Here is a 19,007-nt window from a genome sequence, read left to right as displayed (position 1 = left end):
TTGGACTTTTATTATATTATTAATGTATAACTTTTATTTGGTTATACATTAACAAAGGGTTCTTTGTACATTTTCTTTCATCTCAGTGAGACAGAAAGAGAGGGAGTGGGTTGAGGTCAAACACAGCTGTGTGTGAATGTGAGTAGTTACATTTACTGTAACACGCCCCCTCCACTGCTGAGCAAATCTCTGTTCACTTACACAGATCTCTAATCCACACATACACACGCACACACACACACACACACGCGCATATACACACACACACACACGCACGCACACCCGCGCACATACACACACACACATATACACACACACACACACACAAAACACACAAATGATAACATATCACTTTCCCTGCTGACTGTGCAAGACATTAAGTTTTGACCTTTGTAGAATTATGAACTATAATCTGAAGTCAGAATAGACTTGATATCAGGTTAAATTTCCTATTGTGAAATCACAATGAACATATAGTTACTGTGTGTTTTCGATCCATGAGCATAGGCTATACTTCATTTTCATTAAGAATTTGAAAACTGAATAGAAGTTATTCGAAGATACACAGCGACCTCTTTGGTGAAGTCTCGAATTCACTCCACTATATACCACGTGTCCACCAGCACCATGGACGAAATAATAATAATAATAATTATTATTATTATTATTATTATTTCCTTTTCTCGAGAATAATTTAGCCACCGGTAACAATCATTTGTTAAATGTTTTTTATGTAAAGTAGCTAGAAACATATATAACAAGAAAGAGAAAAATAGATTTAAATGCGATAGTACTGCGTCGTGGGTGACCTATTTCGTTTGGGAATTAAATTAATTTAAATAAATGTTTTTAACCCGGCCTTACTTTCTGTGTACATTCTTTCTATGACTCTCCCACTGAACTGTACAAGAACACTCTCTCTGGTCCTTTCTAATATCGCGCATGCGCAAGGACAAAGCAGGAAGTGAATGTGTAAAATAATAATAGTAATATCATGCGACCAAGAGCGTAGAAGAGAGGTTAGACGCCTCTGATCAGCGGTAGAAGAGACGCACATTGACCACCGAGGGGATTCATCGAGCTGATACGAATGTCTCGAAAAACTAAAGAAGAGTATTATGGTTCCTTCACCGTGACAGATCCACGCACACACGAAAAGGGACATACGGAGTACAGAGTCACAGCAAGGGTCGGTTCACTAACCTCATACTGTTCATATGTTGTAAATGCACCTGTTGTCAAGATGGAATCACTGATATAGTTACAATATAGAAGTGTGGAAACTAGCTCTTAGATAGATACTAATTTGGTAGCTACTTCAGAGAGATTTGCGAAGTGTGTACGTTATGACTATCTGTATAGCTACAATTAAATCTACCTCGCCAAATTGCTCATTTGACATGTGAGACTGTATGTTTGCTGCTTGCTAACGTAATTCTCTAGGAAGCATCTTACAAAATCACGTATTTGGAGCAAATATTTATAACACATTTTCATTCAGTGGGGGGGGGGGGTTCATGGATCTCGTGATTGCAACTCATAAGCCTCAGGACCCCCGTGACTGCACTTGCATTCCTTCAAGATTTCTAAGATCTTTTTGCCTCTTCCCTCTCTCTTTTTCTATGTGCACACATACCACATAGCACCAAGTGCAGTATGTGTCTTTTTTGCCATCTCTCTATGTCCATACTATGCAATCACTTTCCATATCTTGAATGTATAGATGACTGAATTACATGAATAGAGTGTTAAAGTCGTTTTATTTTTTTCTTCCTTCGCAGTTTGTGTCAAAGAAGAGGCCTGAGGATGTAAAGGAGGTTAGTATGTCTGCGTGTTGTGTGCATTATTTTGCCCCACACCTCACCCCTGCCCCTGCACTCAGAATGGGCTACTGTTGCCATGGTACTGAGATGAGGTGTCCCTGATTTTTGGTTGTACAGGTGGTGGTGTGGCGGAGGTATTCTGAGCTGAAGAAACTCCATGGAGAGCTGTCATACACTCACAGGAACCTCTTCCGACGGCAGGAAGATTTCCCACCCTTCCCCCCTGCCCAGCTCTTTGGTGAGTCCTGCACGTTGAAGAAAATGTTTCTTATTTATATGTATATTATCCTCTTGCTTCTGGCATGGTTGATTCAGCTGTAGTGCATACATAGCTTCAAGCAGCAGCTGCTTTTAACAGCAGTAGGGAAAAGATCTGTGTGTGGCTTGTCAGAATACAGATTGAACTAGATGTAAAGGAAGAGGAAGTGCTACATAAATGGATTAATTTCTATTATCCATAATGTAGCACACATAGCACACTTTTTGTATGTCCTCTATTTATAGTGCTAGATATTTTCTAAACCTTTACCTATCTGACTTGCATTTAAGGTATGTGCCTAACAGGGCCCTCAGATCCTCTGGCAGTAACCCATTATTCACCGATAGATACAAGACTGGGACCTTTGGCAGGGCATCAGTGTCTATGGCCCCAACCTTTGGAATAGCCAGCCAGAGGGTCTGAGGGCTGTTCAGGCTTTGGATGGCTATAAAAAGGAACTTAAGACATACCTTTTTATCATTGCTTTTACACAAATTCTTACTGGTCCTGTTTTAATGTTTTATTCATTTTAAATTCTTTTTTATTCTATTTTATTTATTTTATTGTTTCTTTCACTTTTGTGGTATTTCTTTTAATGCATTTTAATGCCTTTTATATTCTTAATTTATCTGTCATTTTAATTTGTGAAACACTTTGTGTTGCACTAAGGTGTATGAAATGTGGTATATAAAGAAAGGCTGATTGATTGATTACAGTATCGTTTGCAAGAGTCCAATGGCAGTGTGCCACCTGGGAGAGCTTCCCACAGCTTTAGCCTTACAGGTCCTTAACCATTGCACCATCCTGCCTCCCTGTTATAACAAGAGCAAACATGCCTGCTTCAGTACACTGTTATTGTGAGTATCAATGGAGCCTCCCACCAATTACTCATCCATCTCTGTACCTCCCTGTCTCTCTTCTCCCTCAGGGCGTTTTGATGAGGCAGTGATCGAGGAGAGGAGGAAGGCAGCAGAAGCCATGCTTCTCTTCACCACCAGCATTCCAGCTCTGTACAACAGTCCTCAGCTGAAGGAATTCTTTCGGGTGAGGACACGCTACACACCCAGGTCGCACAGTGACACACACAGTCACTCTGCTGCAGCAAATTAGCGCCTTGCTCTGTCCCTGCTCGCAAGAGCTCTGAGCTTTCAAGAAATCCCAGCATGCAGTTCTACACACTGGAGAAGCCTCTGGTGTTACAGTTCCTAAACTAAGCCAAGTGACCCAATGAAAATGTGTACTTATGCTATAATTAACGAGTTGCGTTTCTATACTGGATTCATGTAGTGCACCAATTAGCTAATAACCTGGGTGACTTTGAGACCGGTGGAGCTGTCATTTGTTTTTGGTGGCTCACTGATTTGGAAAAATAATATGTTTTTGCTTTATTGAGGGAAGGCTTTTGATTGGTTAATACGCGTCAGTGATTGACAGCCCATGGAACTCCATCCATTATAGGAATATATTCTTTACTGTCCCGTCACTGTAATTGACTATATGGGGATTTACACAGGCCCAGGGGTCACTTGCATGGTTTTAATTGCTTCACAATACCAAACAGCGTAACCACATACTAAATGAATGAACAGCCTCCGTTTGCTCCACTGAAACAAGGAACATCCCAACTTTTTGTTGATTTTTGGGCTTCAGCAAACCGTGTATGCAGCACAAATATGAACATTGTAGCTTGTATTGTATCAGCTAAACAAGAAAACAACTAAATGGATAATATTTGTTCAAGCAATTATGTGTATATATCTATTACGATATTTCACCATCAGTGCCACATAAGGAGAATTGACTCGTTACTATAGTCAATAAGCCTGTGTTGAAAAGATGCAGGAAACCTGTAAAATTAAACTTTTATTGACACACTGACCGACCTAACACTGCATAATGCAGCTAATAAATAGTCTAACATCTACCAAAAATAAATTTGTAACAACCAATAGGAACCCCTCCACCCATTTCTCTCTTTCTCACTATTTTTCAGGGTGGGGAAGTGAAGAGACCATTAGATCCTTCTCCCCTCTCCTCCTCCACCCCCCTGCCTCCTCCCCTCATACCTTTACCCACAGGGACTTCAGAGTACGGAACAGAGGAAGAAGAAGGGATAGAAGAGCCGGCCCTGCCTGAAGAAGCCAGGTCAGACCTGGGTGCTGTTCTAGGCGAGCCTGAGGCTGCAGTGGAGGCCTACAGTGAGATGGAGAATAGTCCCACACAGATAACACCAACAGAGGTTGAACCAGAGCCACACACTAACACAGAGGAAGCAACTGCAGGTAATGCAGGTGTCTGCTCAGATTCTGTACCGATGTCATAAAAAATAATAATATGGTCAGAGAGTTTGAAATGTGCTATAAAATATTAATGTTGTATGGAATATAATATAAATGTTTCAGCAACGATAATAATAATTATAATGAGCTGTGTTCTGTAAATAGGTCTATTATATCCAATACTAGGGGAAATTTGTTGACATGTATGTATGTTATGCAAATCATTGAGGCTCCCAAACAAAATAGGATACAGTACAGACTTTCTGTTTTTTTTAATGAACATGCTGGATAAATTGATCTCTGGAATCACCGGAATAGATTTCTGGAATCACAACATAGACTTTTTGGAAGACGTTTGTGGTACTAATCTTTTTGACGACATTATTCAAAATAATGAACAAAACAGTAGTGACTAGTTTTTTGTACCCACATTAAAACTGCTACTGCACTTTTTTACGCAGATATACAGTACTAATACAGTAAACACAATAAGCATCTTTTTAAATTATTCATTTTTTAGACAATATGCTTAGAATAGCCAACTCAATAGTGGCCAGAAAGTGGAATTGTCTTGCATTGTTTTTCTTACAAACACATTCCCATATAAAAGTGATTTAGGTTCCACTATGTGCCCTCCTCTCTTTACAGCCCTGACACCTTGTCACAGGCCACCACCAGTATTATAGTCTATCATTATAACCATCTGATGGTAACAGTGATATTGTTAATAGTAGCTTCGTAATTGTACAGAAAGTGCATCTCTGCAGCAATAACACTGTTAAACTTACCATACATGTTGATGATTTTGTTCCATGTCCAATGAAGGTCACAATTGTTATTTTCGACAGGTTGAATTTGTTTTCCTATAACTTCACACAGACAGAAAGTCACACAGAGGCTAATTTCAGCATTCTGTTTTACAAAGAATCCTGTTTCCCTGATATTGCAATTTCTGTGGTTTTTTTGGTGGAAAATGTCTTCTAAAGTCTATTGAAAAATCATTTATTTACAAATAAAGAACTTATTGATATTGTAATTCTCATACTGTTGGAACCTTGCCGTCAGGAGCTGCTTTGACTGTTCTCCATGATTTACTGTGCTCTCTCATTCTCTCTCTCTTCCAGCAGCCAGACCAGGTTCCACAGATAGCAGCTTGGGCAAGTCAGGGAATCAGGAGGAATTTGATTCGCTGTTTGACTCTGTAGGGGAGGAACTGCAAGTCGAGGGTCCGCCTCCTCTTTCAGACACCGATCTTGCCATTTTCGATCCCTGTGCCAAAGAAGGTCAGATTTTGTCTCGGACACCACTTAATAGTTATGCGCCAGCAAAAAATTACACATAACGGCATTTCAGTTTCATTGTGCCACGCACTGCTGTGTAGTATATTTCTTTATTATTGTCCTATGAGTTCATACTGTATCTGATGATCACTCACTGAAGGTGTGATTTGTTTTTTGATATTATATGTGCTGATAGAAATTGAAGCTTGCATGATGCCAATTTAACAAGAAGGTTCTAGCGTACATTATTGTTAAAAGCAAGTGTGAACCATTTTCAGTTCGTATTTATTTGGAAATGGAGGTTAAGCACCTGTATCCATTTCTTCTTTACTGTGAAACTGTAATGCCAAATTACAGTGGCAATCCTGCCCTGCAACACTGCAACATCCCCTGTCGAGGGCGCAGGCTAGAACATGCATGTTCCAGCACATGTAGCTCCCATTTCCTTTCACTATAGAGTCCGACAGCTGAGCTGTAGCTTATGCCAAAAGACTGCACATATTGTGATACTGATGCCAGGAGGCTGGAGGCAGCCAACTGTTTAATTTGTTTACTTTGGCTACATTATGTTATGTTACATTTTATGTTTCACATACAGCGTATCTAGAAGGCATGGCGTTTTTCCATTTTCAAATGTTAGTCAGTGATATACTGTATTTCTGAATGATTTTCCTGAGATTTACTATACATGAGTCTGTGACCATGGAGCTGCACTCGTTGACAGAACTACAGTTCTAACCTTTTTCATTTGAATTTAATTGAACATTTTCACATTTATATTGGTAAGTTTTGGTTTTATGCATAGTTAGACACATATTAAGTGTAATTCATAAGACAGAGAATTTCTATGCCAATAAATTATTTATTACATTAAGAATCCTCTTAATCTAAGGGTCAGAATGATTCCATGTTCCTCTCCTTTCTGCTCTTCCTCTACTGGTAGACCAACCCAATGCATCACATGACCACTCAGAGCTCCTGTCACTCCCATTGGCCAGTCCCAATGGCACTTCGGGGTCTGTCGGGGAGGCGGGATATCTGACACAGGCAGCCAACGAATTGAACGCCGCAATGGAAAAGGAGAAGGAGGGGGAATACAGTGCAGCCATTCTCATATACAAGACCGCTGTGGATATACTGATCAAAGGAGCTCAGGGTGAGATACAATGGGAAGAGCTGTGGCTAACTGAATATAGGGCCTGTGTTTCACAGGCCATATTTCAGAACCTATTTCAGTTTCGCATTGAATTATTTTAAAGCCTCACGTACAGTAACCTTACATATGTACGTATTACCCATCTACCCAGTGGGATATGTTCTGAAGACCCTGTGGTCTCAGGTCCAGTGGGGCACATTGCTGCTAGCTGTCTCACACCACTGGTGTTGGTAGCGGTGGGACGGACGCTTATCCCTGCCTCTCCGTCCTGTCTCAGGAGACCCTGATGCTCAGCGCAGAGAGTCGGTGAAAAGGAAGACGGCTCAGTACCTCAAACACGCCGAGATGCTGCTGTCCCTGCAGACTCCCACTCCCACGCAGGACCAGGACCGCTCCTGAAACACTCCAGCAGTCACGCGCACTCCCAACGGCAAAATTTAACTACTCTCGTTCGGTTTCAGACACCTACTCAGTGACACTTGTATATGAACACACACGCACGCACACACATATGCGTGTGCACACACACATACACACGCACCCTTACACAGACACACACACACACATATGTGTGTGTACACACACATACACACTCACTCACACGCACACACGCGTGCGCACCCATACACAGACACACACACACACGCATGCGCGCGCACACACACATACAGAGTCCACAGTCCAGCTTGCTCAAAGCACAATGAAACAGTAATCTTACTAAATTTATTAAAGATTATAATAAAACTAAAATGAAGTGCAACAAACTGAATCTGATAAGCCTTAATGATGACAAGTTCAACTTAATTTATTTTTCCGTAGTCATTATATTCTATGTCAATGTTTTAATGAAAATATTTTGTATTTTGTATGCTGATTCAAGGGCAGTTGTTTTCCTTTTTAGCAACGAAACGTTAAATTTCTTAAATGACGTTGTTTATTACACTGATTGTAATATCAAAAACTGTCTGCTAGGTGTCACTGTGGGGAGATTATGTCCTCCGAACAAGACATCCACAATGGTTAAATCTCTCTCAATACGAGACACACAGAGGAATTTGCTCTTAGACACCTAGCCCCTTTCCTGGACCAGAAAGAGGGTGGGAGGGAAAATAGATAACAAAATCGGATGAGGAAAAGGCTGAGGTGATTAAAGGATAAGCTTGGATGATCTCTATCCTACCCAACAGGAAAAAATGCCTCTTTTCTCTTGCCTCTCGGCATATTTTTCTCTCGCTCTTCGTGTGTCTGTCCCTGGGCTGTTATTTTGGGAGACTGGAGAGGGAGTGGGGACAGGAACTGTGAGGGCGAGAAAAAACAGAAATGCGGCGGAAAAAGAGGGAGAGGTGGAGAGTGTCAGTGCATTAACATGCAGCACATGTCCGTATTCTCTCTCTCTGGCACCTCTCCCTCCCTCTCTCTTTCTCTCCACTGTCCAGGACAATTATGCCATCAACACACTCCAGTCAGAGAGAGGATAATTGCAAACTGAGAGTGTCTGTGCGTGAATATAAATGTATATATAACCTGTATGTGCCTCTGTGTCAGCAGAGTGTGTGTGAGTGTGTGAATATAATGTATATAAACTCTTTAAGTCCCTCTGTTCTGTTCTGTTCTGTGTGTGTGTGTGTGTATGTGCGCGCGTGGACGTGTGTGTGTGTATGTGTGTGTGTGTGGCGCCTATGCTTTTTGTGAGTAAGGGCCAATTGGGTCACAGTGTAGAGAAGCTGTTTGCTCTATTAATGGGGCTCTGAGCTACTTTGTAATAAACTGATGTAGACATGTATACTGCTAGATGTGCAGTTGTTCTACACTGGCACTTACATGCTGCTAAGAACTAACGACGCTGGTATTTTTATAGGACACAAACACACATTGTTGGAAATAAATGGGGAATGCACACACTTTCGTGTTTGCCAATGGTGTCCCTGTATTCATCAAATGTTTCTGTTTCGGGCTGCCTCCAAACACACACACACACACACACACACACCTTCTTTTCTGCTCGCCCTCTGTCCATGGAAACCTCCCCTCCTTCATCTTTGTTCCTGACTCCTGTTTCACATATGCTCTCATTCACTCTCTTCCTGCTGCATTACATCTCCGTCCCTCTGTCACCTTGCCCAGGGCTGCATGAGTACTCTCTTTTTCTCTCAAAGGGAATCAATAGACAAACACTTTTGTTGTCCATCGATCCCCTCATATTTCTCTCCATGTCCCCCCCCCCGCCCCCCCCCCCACCTCACGCTTTCTCTCGCATGCCGACATCAGCAACAGATTTGGGGCAGGTACATTTGTCAAATTCATTCCGTCTCCTCATACAGCTACGTTCAACAGAACGGTGAACTGCCTATCTTGTGTGTTTTCAATGCTGTGACCGTTTGAATTCCAAATTAAACTTAACATAAGCAATGTTCCCCATTCAACATGCATAGCCTATACAGATAGTCCTAGTGGTATGGCAGTATCTTCCTTTTTTTTCTTTTTTTTACAGCCTTTAGACAACCACTTGAAAGTAACAATTTTTAATGATCGAAAGGTTATTTTTTGTTTTGTCAGGGCTGTTTTTATTTATTTGTATTAAACTGAAAATGTATCAATTGATTTTTCTTCATTTAAGAGGAATCTTTTGTTAGATGCCGTGTTTCCATAACAACAGTGTTACCTTTTTGGTTATTGCATATTGCAGTTGTTTTCAGATGGCTGGGATGTTGTATTGAAGTGGAAGAGGACGAGGGAGGGTGGATGTGAAAGGGGAGACTGAAAGCATGCAGAAAAACCAGGGGCAGAGATAAAAAGGGAGAAAGAAAAGAGGTAGAGAGTGAATGTAGGGCTTTCAGTAACCTGTCAAGATATGAGCCGAAGCTTTGAATGAGAAAGTATGTTTGATGTGAACATTACCTTGGTGTGAGTGAGATGTAATAGTCATGTATGTACCGTAAAAAAATTTTTTTTTTTTTACCTTGATTTTTCATTTTGCAGCAAATTATGACTAATAGTGTTAAACATCTGGGCTACATTATGTTTTAGAGAGTTAGAAACAAATATCATTTTAAAAAGCAGATATATATGCTTCTTATCTGGCCTGCTGTAGATCATCAGGGAGGGGAGTCATGAATCATTGTTTATAGCCGTGCTAAAAGAGGAAGTAGGAAAGTTACATTTTCTGTGCAAGGTCACACGCACACATCGATACTTCAGTTCCACACCTGTCCCCTGGCATCTCTAAACTAGCAAACACAGTCGTTCGTCTTTAGCTCTGTGTACATTCTCACAGTCCGTCGTGTAGCCAACCTGTGCTGTGTGTTGTTGAAGTGGGTGCCATTCCTTGAAAGGTAGCAAGGTATGCATGTTAGTATGTATTAAGTTGACAAAATATTTGATACCATAATGGAATAGCTTTATAAGCTAAGTAATACAATTAATACATCTAAATGCAGTCTATATCACAAATATCAGTACTGATGTTGATATCATGTTCTGTATGCGCAGTACAATGGAAATTGATTTGACTACGAAAACTTGCATAAAGTTAAAATAGGTACCATATACAGTATATGTATAATATCCTTGTCACTTTACCGATGTTTAAGCGTAATTTTCTCTCAGGAATGTTCATGGATAAACCTCCATGACCCCAATGTGAGCTCAACAATACAGCAGAAAATCTGTGCAACAAAATTTCCCACTTGGTTTAGGGTGTGATGAGAACCAATTACATTGCAGATTTTCGGACCAAATTAATTCTGATTGGAGCAGTCGGCTGGTCTGTGTGGTGCCCCACGTGGAGGAAAAGGGGGGGGATCCCGGTGTGAGTGACGTTAGGTGGAAGGGGTCAGCAGGGGGGGAGGGGCGGCTTTCGAACCTAAACGCCTACTGTGCAATTAGAGCACGGTAGACAGAGAGAGGATGACAGATAGAGAGAGATTGGAATAGCAATAACAGGAAATTCAGCCAGTGTTTTCCGAGTTGATGTCCGCTAAAGCCGATCGGTCGGAACGAGGACAGGAGTAGGCTAATGCTTAAAAGAAATAACAAAATATATTTGAAAAAGTCACCGAAAGAAGTCAATGCACGTTGAGAATTGTGTGAGTTACGTTAAATATATTTCCATATGTATCTGTCTTTGGGTCTGTATATCTGTCCGTCTATCTGCGACATACGTATTGTCAGTCGCTGAATGTTTTTTTTTTAATCCTGAGTTTTTTCTGGGCGAACAGATGGCTGTGGTAGCGTGACTATAGTTTGGTGTCAGAAAATGAACTTTTACTCACATTTAGAAAATTGTGTCGTTCTGCTGCCGATATTTCGCCTCTTATTAATGTAATTTTCTCCCTTCAAATTCTGACTGGCTGGATATTGTTTTTATTTTCTTACCACCCAATGCGTTGAATTCATTATCGTGCAGCAACTGCGTCGTTACATTTATAAAAAATACCGATGAATAACTGATATTCATCTACTGTATTTCTAACTAGGAATACAGTGATAATGATTTTAAACGGATTGCCCTATATTTTACGTTAAACGGGCACCTAGAAGAGGCACTTCGGATGTGAGAGCCAAAACGACTGATGGACAGCTCAGCGTACAGCATTTTCAGAAGCACAGTAACATAGACACACACACACACACACACTCTCTTTTTCTCTCTCCTGCCCTTTGTCTCCCTTTAGCTAAATAGCAGAATACATCGGGTTTGTTTAAAATAGTTTGAATTAATTACCTCTGGCTGATCAGCATGAAACTTGACTAAATTCAACTACACAATTCACACTGAGAAACTATACCCTCGCGCAACACCTGTTCGCTCGTGCGCACTCGCGCGCATGCCTGACAAAACTAAATGCACATACCTACGAATTACCGTTTCGTAATTTGTCATCTCATCTTCTGCTGTCCTAAATATTAAAACTTCACAATCCAATTCCGAATGTGATTTTTGTTAAACTTTAATGTCGACTGTTTGTTAAAGGGACCAGTTCAATTTGTATTTCTTAGGATGAATAGCCTTTATTTTTGCTACAAATCGCAGAAGCTAAAAAAAAGCTAAAAGCAGCTATGATATACCAGTAGGTGGTTTGACCACATTAGAATAGGCTGTAGGTATGAAATGTGGACTATGCGTTTTGATGATGATGATGATAATGATGATGATGATAATAATAATAATAATAATAACAGCAATTGTCATATTTCTTGTGTGTATGTGGCCCTTGCATATATATTGTGCAGGAAAATGGCTTGATATGTGCAAAGGGCTTGATATGTGTATCATATATATGCAAATGAAGTTTTTACTATTTGTATTTTATTTTTATTTTTGTTGTTGACTCACAATGCTTAATGCATTTTCATGACTATTGTCATTGTTGTCGTCGTTGTTATCATAAAATAAATATTTTTTTCTTTTTGTCTTTAATAAAAGGTAGGTTATGAAGATTATGTGATTCCAAAGGCGTGAACAATGTTGCAGACTGACATTCTGAAACAAACTTGGAAATGGCAATTGTGCATAAATATTGTAACCAGTCGTCCGTTTTAGTGTACATCCAACCATACTTTTCTCTGTTTCCATTCCATGCTAGCACAGACCATTTTTATGCAAGCACAAAATTATAGCATCCACCTCTCTGTGTGTTTTTGCCTGTGTTTCTGTTTTGCATTTGTTGCAAGTCAGTGAATGCAGCTGTGTATTGGTGTAATTTCTGTGTGTGCACCACTGTGTCAGTTATTTTGTGTGTCAGAGATGTGTGAATGCTGAAGGGGGGATGGGGGGGGGGCTTGTGGGGGTAAACAATCTGAATAAACAATAAGTGCAGCTGTCTGTAGACTGATAACAGAAGAGGAAAGGAAGAGAGGAGGGTGCACAGGAGAACTGGAGTGGTTGGTATTTGATAGTGTGTATTGATTTATTATAAATAACACCATAATTAGTAGTTGTGGAGGTTGAAGTACAGTGGAGCTATAATTATTTTTTGTCACGGCCATAATTGCTTATAACTGTCAGTATCTTTTCAATGGCCTCTCTTTTTGTATTCCAGAGGACAAAACACTGAGAAGAGGTGTAAACCGGTTGGCCAATGGATTCCCCTTCTGACCATTTTGGCCATCCGCCCTCCCAAATCTGCCCCTATCGCCTGTACAGCAGCCCCCCTGGGGCTACCCCCTCTGCCCCAAGCTACCCCAGCAGCAGCCCCCCTTCTTACCCCCTAATCTCACGCCTCATGCACTCCAGTGGCCCTCAGAACTGCGGCACGCACGCTCACCGCCCCGACGTGGACAGCAGCTTCGCGGAGTCCAGCTCTGACAGAGAGGAGGAAGAGGGGGAAGGGCAAGAGGGAGGCGGGGGCGGGGCCAGTGCAGGTGTCCCTCCCCTGTCACACCTCTTTGTGGGGCGGAAGAGGCAGCACGGGTCCGAGATAGGAGACTGGTGCCAGGAGCTCATGAGAATGAAGAGGCTGAGGGTGGAGAGCGCCATGAGTGGGGCAGGAGAGAGGGGCGAGCGAGAGGGGGAGCACGGGAGGGGGGACAGGAGGGCTGGCGCACAGGGCCGGAGGGGGAGCAGGGAAGGGAGGCAGCGAGCCCGGCAGGAGCTGAAGGTGAAGCTCCTGGAGACCAGGGGGAAGCTGCTGGAGCTGCAGGAGAAGGTGCGGCGGGCGTATGGGGAGCGATGGGGGGAGGCGGAGCAGCCGAGGGGAGCTGGAGGAAGAGGAGGGAGCAGAGGAGGAGGAGAGGGCGGAGGGACAGATAGGGATGAAGGAGCAGAGGTTTTCACGGAGGACGAGGAGGGGAACGGCCCTGACGGGGGCTGCTCGCGGAAGTCTCTCCCACACCAAACCCTTGACGGCCGTTACCATAGAAATAAAAATAACCTCGGCAACAGGGTCATTGAAGAGAGGGAGCCTGATGGAGGAAGAGTTTGGCTGGGCTGCGGTTTAGTTAGGGGGGAATGGGAGGTGGGAGGTGGCATCGAGGGGCAGAAATTTGTTCAGGCCCTTAAGCAAGAGCTGGGCAGTGCCGTAGCGAGAGTCATCGATCGCGTTGTTCACCTCTATGGCCAAAGGAGGCCTCCCTCCGTGGCCAGCCCTACCCCCGTGGAAGGGGCAGGACAGAAAGCGGGGGGGAGACCAAGGCCAAGTGCGGCGGTGCCCTCTCTGGAGCCGCAGGAAGTTGTGCCCTTGGTGGCGAAGACCCCACAGAGCAAGAAACCACCGCAGAACCAGAGCACCCAGCAAACTCCCCAGCTCCCCCAAATGAACCACGGCTTACCCCACCTGCCGCACTCACACCTTCCTGCCCTGCTGTCCACCCGTGCCAAAGACCCCTTCCTCCCCTCGTATCCCCCTGGCCCCCCTCCCTTAAACCTCCCTCTCCTCCACTACACCATGCAGCATCTCTTTGCACGCTCCCTGTCTAACATGCCCCTTCCTAAAGATTGCCTTTCTCCCGATGCCTTTCTGGATTTTCGGCCCCACACACCTTCTTTCCCCTCGCTCCCTCTGCTGGGGCCCTTGGACCCCCCTCTCTCCTCATCCGAGAGAGGGCGGGACGGGGGCATGAGGGGCGTTCCCGGAGGTTCGTTGGGTGGATATGCGGATGGAGGGGACTCCTCCCTCTACCTCCCTCCAGGATCGATATCCTTTGATCTGGGCCTGGTGGTGGGCCGGTGGGGCGGGGGGGGGGGGGCGGACAGGCAGAGAGATGGTGGCACACAGAGGGAGAGAAGTAAAGAGACAGAAAAAGACAGCAACAGACACACAGTGAACGTAAATCTTTTAAGGCAATAGGTGTGGGTCTATGTATGTCCTTGTATATGTATAATACATTTATTTACAGGTTTATGTTTACAGTTTATAGTTGCTCTTTTGTTATTTTAATTTATGAACTTGCTTACTACACACTTTGGCAGCATAATTTTATTTGTAATGCCAAGACAATCTGAATTTAATTGAATTTGAAGTTAATTGAATTGACTAAATGAGAGTGACGATGGGAAAGCGATCGTGCTGATGATGAAATGTAACTTAATTGTGTTAATTTAGTGTTTGTGTGCGTGAGTGACTGAATGAGAGAGAAAACGGGAATGGTCCTTAACAGGCTGGACTCTCAGGAGGGTCTGTCTCCCTGCCACTTAAAAAAAGCCAAGCTTATGTTCTTCTACACACGCTATCCCAGCTCCAACACCCTCAAAACCTACTTCCCGGATGTCAAGGTACCCTGTCCTTCTGAGCATCGCCTCTTTTCTTTTCCCCACTCGTGAAAAACTACCTTGATTGTAAATCACCTCTCCTTCAGAAGTCATTAAAATCAAAGGGCCTCTCTAAATAAATAAACTGCTAATAAATAATAATTCAGCTCAAGTGAGACCTTGAATGTTGGTACAGTGCTCAGTGTTGGGGGTCTCTGGATTAATTAAACTTCATTCATTACCTACATTTTGCAGTCATCTATGGCATTCACCGTGAGGTGAATTGGTAGTAAATGTAACTGCCTACAGTTATTACTGGGTTCATTCCAGACGTTAAAAATGTAATTACTTTATCTTTGTGTTGTGAATGTGTACATTTTAATTAATTATTTAAAACTACAACAACTGTGTTTCACTGAGACGAAATATAGAAGCAGCCATGGAAACAAACACTGTAGAAATTCACATATAGCATATACAGGTCCTTCTGATTGGCACTTGGCTGGAATGGCCTACTGGTATGTTTGTGGCTTCATACATATTGTACAAAGTACTTCCTTGTCCAGGTGCATATGTATTTAACCACTTCCTTACTTGAGAAACAAAGGAGCCATTTTTAACTTGTCACATTTGTAAGTAACATCGTCAAACCTGTTATTTATGATTATGTGAATGTTGTAAATGACTTTGAGTTAATGCAAATGCATAATGTGATGCAGACTGCAGTGGCCTCTTAACTGTATTTATGTGTCTTCCTCTGAGCTGTCTTCTATCGGAATGAGATGGCTTTAAAGGCTTTAAAATGAGAAAATGGCTTTAATCTAGAGAAATTTAGGTCATTCCATTTCCCAAAATAACTGACAAATGGACAGGAATTCCATGGCAGTTCTCTTAGCATACGAATAGGGAAGTTTGCTCCAACACGTCGTATTTACTTTGTTCTCTCTTCCAGTTCAACCGCTGCATCACCTCTCAGCTCATCAAGTGGTTCAGCAACTTCAGAGAGTTCTTCTACATCCAGATGGAGCGCTTCGCGCGCCAGGCGGTCAGGGAGGGGGTCATGGGCGGAGGCGAGGCGGCGCTGCGGCTACGCCGAGATTCTGAGCTCTACCGCATCCTCAACCTGCACTACAACAAGAGCAACGACTACCACGTGCGTCAGTCAGCGTGTGTGTGTGTGCGTGTCTGTGTGTGTGTCTGTTAAGGCACGCATTTATAGGCACGCATTTATAGTGTAGTGTACAAAAGTTAAGCACAGCAGTGTTCCAACAGTGAAGGTTTCTGATGGTTCTTTGGGGTGCATTTTCCTGGCATGGCTTGGAAAAAAGATCATTTTCACCCCATGTTAAAGCACTTCTTCCCTCCAGAAAGAGATGTCTTTCGGAGTGATGATACCCCCGGCCAGAGTTTTTCTAGATATAAATGGTTTGAGGAGCATTTGAAGGCACCGATATTACCCATATAGCGTGGACATTTCAGTCACCAGTTATAAACCGAGTTGAGCATTCAAAGCATATTATCCAACTGGGTGTTGGGTCCCCAAGTGTGGCCTGTATGCGCTGTCTATTAGTCTGGAATTATTCCGGAAGAAGAGGTCACTAATCTTCTGTGATAAACTCAGTTGACTCAAAGTCAACTAAGTTGAAATGGTATCATTATTTTGATCCAAAAAATTTGAAAAAAATGGGCTGAGATAGTATGCACTTTAAAATCATAATTTCATAATTATGTATTATTTCATTTGGAAGCTGTATATTTGCAACAAAATACAAATCTGATTTCTGAGAGTTGTTAAGCATTAGCTTGAAAGCAGCATAACTGTTTTGTGAAAGTATTCGCTAAAAATTGTATTGTGATAATACTTGAATTTGCATCCAGTGTCTCATCCCTTGGCTTCATTGTTTCTGAAAAGCCTTGGTAGCTTTGGAACAGCCTGTGCGATTGTCCACTGTGCTCATCCATTTCAGCCGTATCGGTACTCTATTTCTTTGTTGCCCCACATTTATATTGCTCTCTGTCCTCCAGGTCCCAGACAGGTTTGTGGAGATATCTGACCTGGCCCTGAGGGAGTTCTTCACTGCCATCCAAGCAGGGCGTGACACTGACCCCTGCTGGAAGAAGTCCATATACAAGATTATCTGCAAGCTGGACAGCCCTGTGCCAGACTGCTTCCGTCTGCCAGGCTGCCCCACTGACACACAAAGCACAGGATGATGGCCTGAGCCTACATACACACACACACACACGCACACACACACACAAAGCACAGGATGATAGCCTGAGCCTACATACACACACACACACACGCACACACACACACACACACACAAAGCACAGGATGATAGCCTGAGCCTACATACACACACTTGCGCATGCACACACACACACACACACGCACACACATAGACAAAGCACAGGATGATAGCCTGAGCCTACGTACACACGCACACACACACACAAAGTACAGGATGATAGCTTGAACCTTTATACACACACGTGTGTTCCCACGCCCACACACACACACATACACACACAAACACAAAGCACAGGATGATAGCCTAAACCTCTGCATAGACACACACATGCGCACACGCACCCTCACACACTCTCTCACGCACAAACACACAAAGCACAGGATGATAGGCTAAAACTCCACACAAACACACACATATGCACACGCACGCGCGCGCACACACACACACACACACATGCATGCACACGGCTACTCAGCACAGCCTAAAACAAAGAGCAGACAGCTGGCAGTCCTACTACACATTTCAGCAGCTGCACTGCATATATGACGTCATATTCAATGCAACATGGTATAACATCAGGCATTCAAGTGAACACAGACTCATACACAGGTCACAGAAGCATGAACATGTTTCGCTTGCATTAAAAACCCAGATTTTATATAATGCATTATCAAAAGTAACAGTTTATTTTTTCCATTTAAAATCTTAACTCAAAATACTAAAGACCATCGCATTTTGCACAGAAATTAAGATGCAAAAATTTGAACTGGCTTAAGGACAATCTTTTGACCTCACCCTTCCACGTATCCTGTTCAATTCAGCTTGGTTAAGATGAAAATTAAGTACAGTAAGTGAGCAACGTACTGTTACCTGACATGCATAACGTGACCCGACACTTGATTTTTGAGCACTGTGTTTGTTTTTTTCCATTAACTACCAATTCTCTCAGTGTTAGCGCACAGGGCACGACTCACCAATCACTTCGTCTCATTTTTGGGATGTTTCGGGATGGAATCCCAGATGTGGCGCTGAAAGATATCCGCAAGCACATGCATGGGATATGTAGTTTAATATCAATCAGGCTCCATCTCAAGGGTCAAGCCTTCAAATAAGTTTATAATATATAACAATGTTTTGTTAATTTTCAGATTAATATAATGCTATGAAAACAGCTGGAACTCCATACACATAATTGTCAAACAATAAATGTACAAGCTTTTATGTACTGTACAGTACAGTGCAGCTTCCATGTAGCTTGTGTTATAAGACATGTTTTTGTTGCTAGTATTTGGCTGTTCTGCATTTCCATGCTTCGCTAATAGACATGCCCGTGACAGAATGACTATCGTTTCTATAGTATTACGCTACATATAATCCCTTGGTATTTTTCACATGAATGTGCTTTTTATGCTTTTTTCCCCCCAAGTATCATTGACACAAAAAACTAAATTGAGAACAAGTGATAACCACTGACTTTTTGCCATTTCTTGAGAACAAAAAAATATATATATAAATGTTATGCCACATGTGTCAAGATATATTTCTCTATTAAAAATGTTGTGCCTGTTAAATTTTTTCTGTGAATTTTGATGTAACTTAAAACTGTTTTATCAAAATACAGTTTGAGATGCAGTCTTCTCACGACTTTTGTTTTATATATTCTGTATGATTGTATGTATTCTTGGTTGTAGGTACAGCAAGTCTGAGTGCCATACTTTTTATAGTGTCAAATAGTAATCTCAATAACAAAAAAAACACGGTCAACAT

The 19,007-nt window shown here is 42.4% G+C and overlaps 2 protein-coding genes across 5 annotated transcripts; both read left to right on the top strand.

Annotated features, from left to right (window-relative positions):
* The first annotated feature begins 945 nt into the window (after positions 1 to 945).
* snx15 (sorting nexin 15) lies at positions 946 to 7,369 on the top strand. 2 transcript variants are annotated; one of them, XM_035411813.1, is made up of 8 exons: positions 946 to 1,189; positions 1,782 to 1,817; positions 1,941 to 2,061; positions 3,011 to 3,126; positions 4,076 to 4,364; positions 5,489 to 5,644; positions 6,585 to 6,797; positions 7,075 to 7,369. In XM_035411813.1, exons 1-8 carry the CDS (start codon positions 1,091 to 1,093, stop codon positions 7,194 to 7,196), a joined length of 1,152 nt encoding a protein of 383 aa, XP_035267704.1. In that variant the 5' UTR covers positions 946 to 1,090; the 3' UTR covers positions 7,197 to 7,369. The 2 variants fall into 2 exon arrangements, with proteins under 2 accessions (XP_035267704.1, XP_035267703.1); XM_035411812.1 differs by having other exon boundaries at positions 5,486 to 5,644; positions 7,075 to 7,368.
* A 3,246-nt stretch (positions 7,370 to 10,615) lies between these two features.
* Positions 10,616 to 18,884, top strand: prox3 (prospero homeobox 3). Of its 3 annotated transcripts, none has more exons than XM_035409653.1 (5): positions 10,616 to 10,880; positions 12,839 to 14,431; positions 14,902 to 15,009; positions 15,938 to 16,138; positions 17,011 to 18,884. In XM_035409653.1, exons 2-5 carry the CDS (start codon positions 12,878 to 12,880, stop codon positions 17,197 to 17,199), a joined length of 2,052 nt encoding a protein of 683 aa, XP_035265544.1. In that variant the 5' UTR covers positions 10,616 to 10,880; positions 12,839 to 12,877; the 3' UTR covers positions 17,200 to 18,884. The 3 variants fall into 3 exon arrangements, with proteins under 3 accessions (XP_035265544.1, XP_035265546.1, XP_035265545.1); XM_035409655.1 differs by having other exon boundaries at positions 10,616 to 10,882; positions 14,908 to 15,009; XM_035409654.1 differs by lacking the exon at positions 10,616 to 10,880 and adding an exon at positions 12,634 to 12,694.
* The last annotated feature ends 123 nt before the right edge of the window (positions 18,885 to 19,007 follow it).

The sequence above is a fragment of the Anguilla anguilla genome, chromosome 3 (assembly GCF_013347855.1).
Source record: "Anguilla anguilla isolate fAngAng1 chromosome 3, fAngAng1.pri, whole genome shotgun sequence".
NCBI lineage: Eukaryota > Metazoa > Chordata > Actinopteri > Anguilliformes > Anguillidae > Anguilla > Anguilla anguilla.
This window is presented reverse-complemented; position numbering and strand designations above follow the sequence as displayed.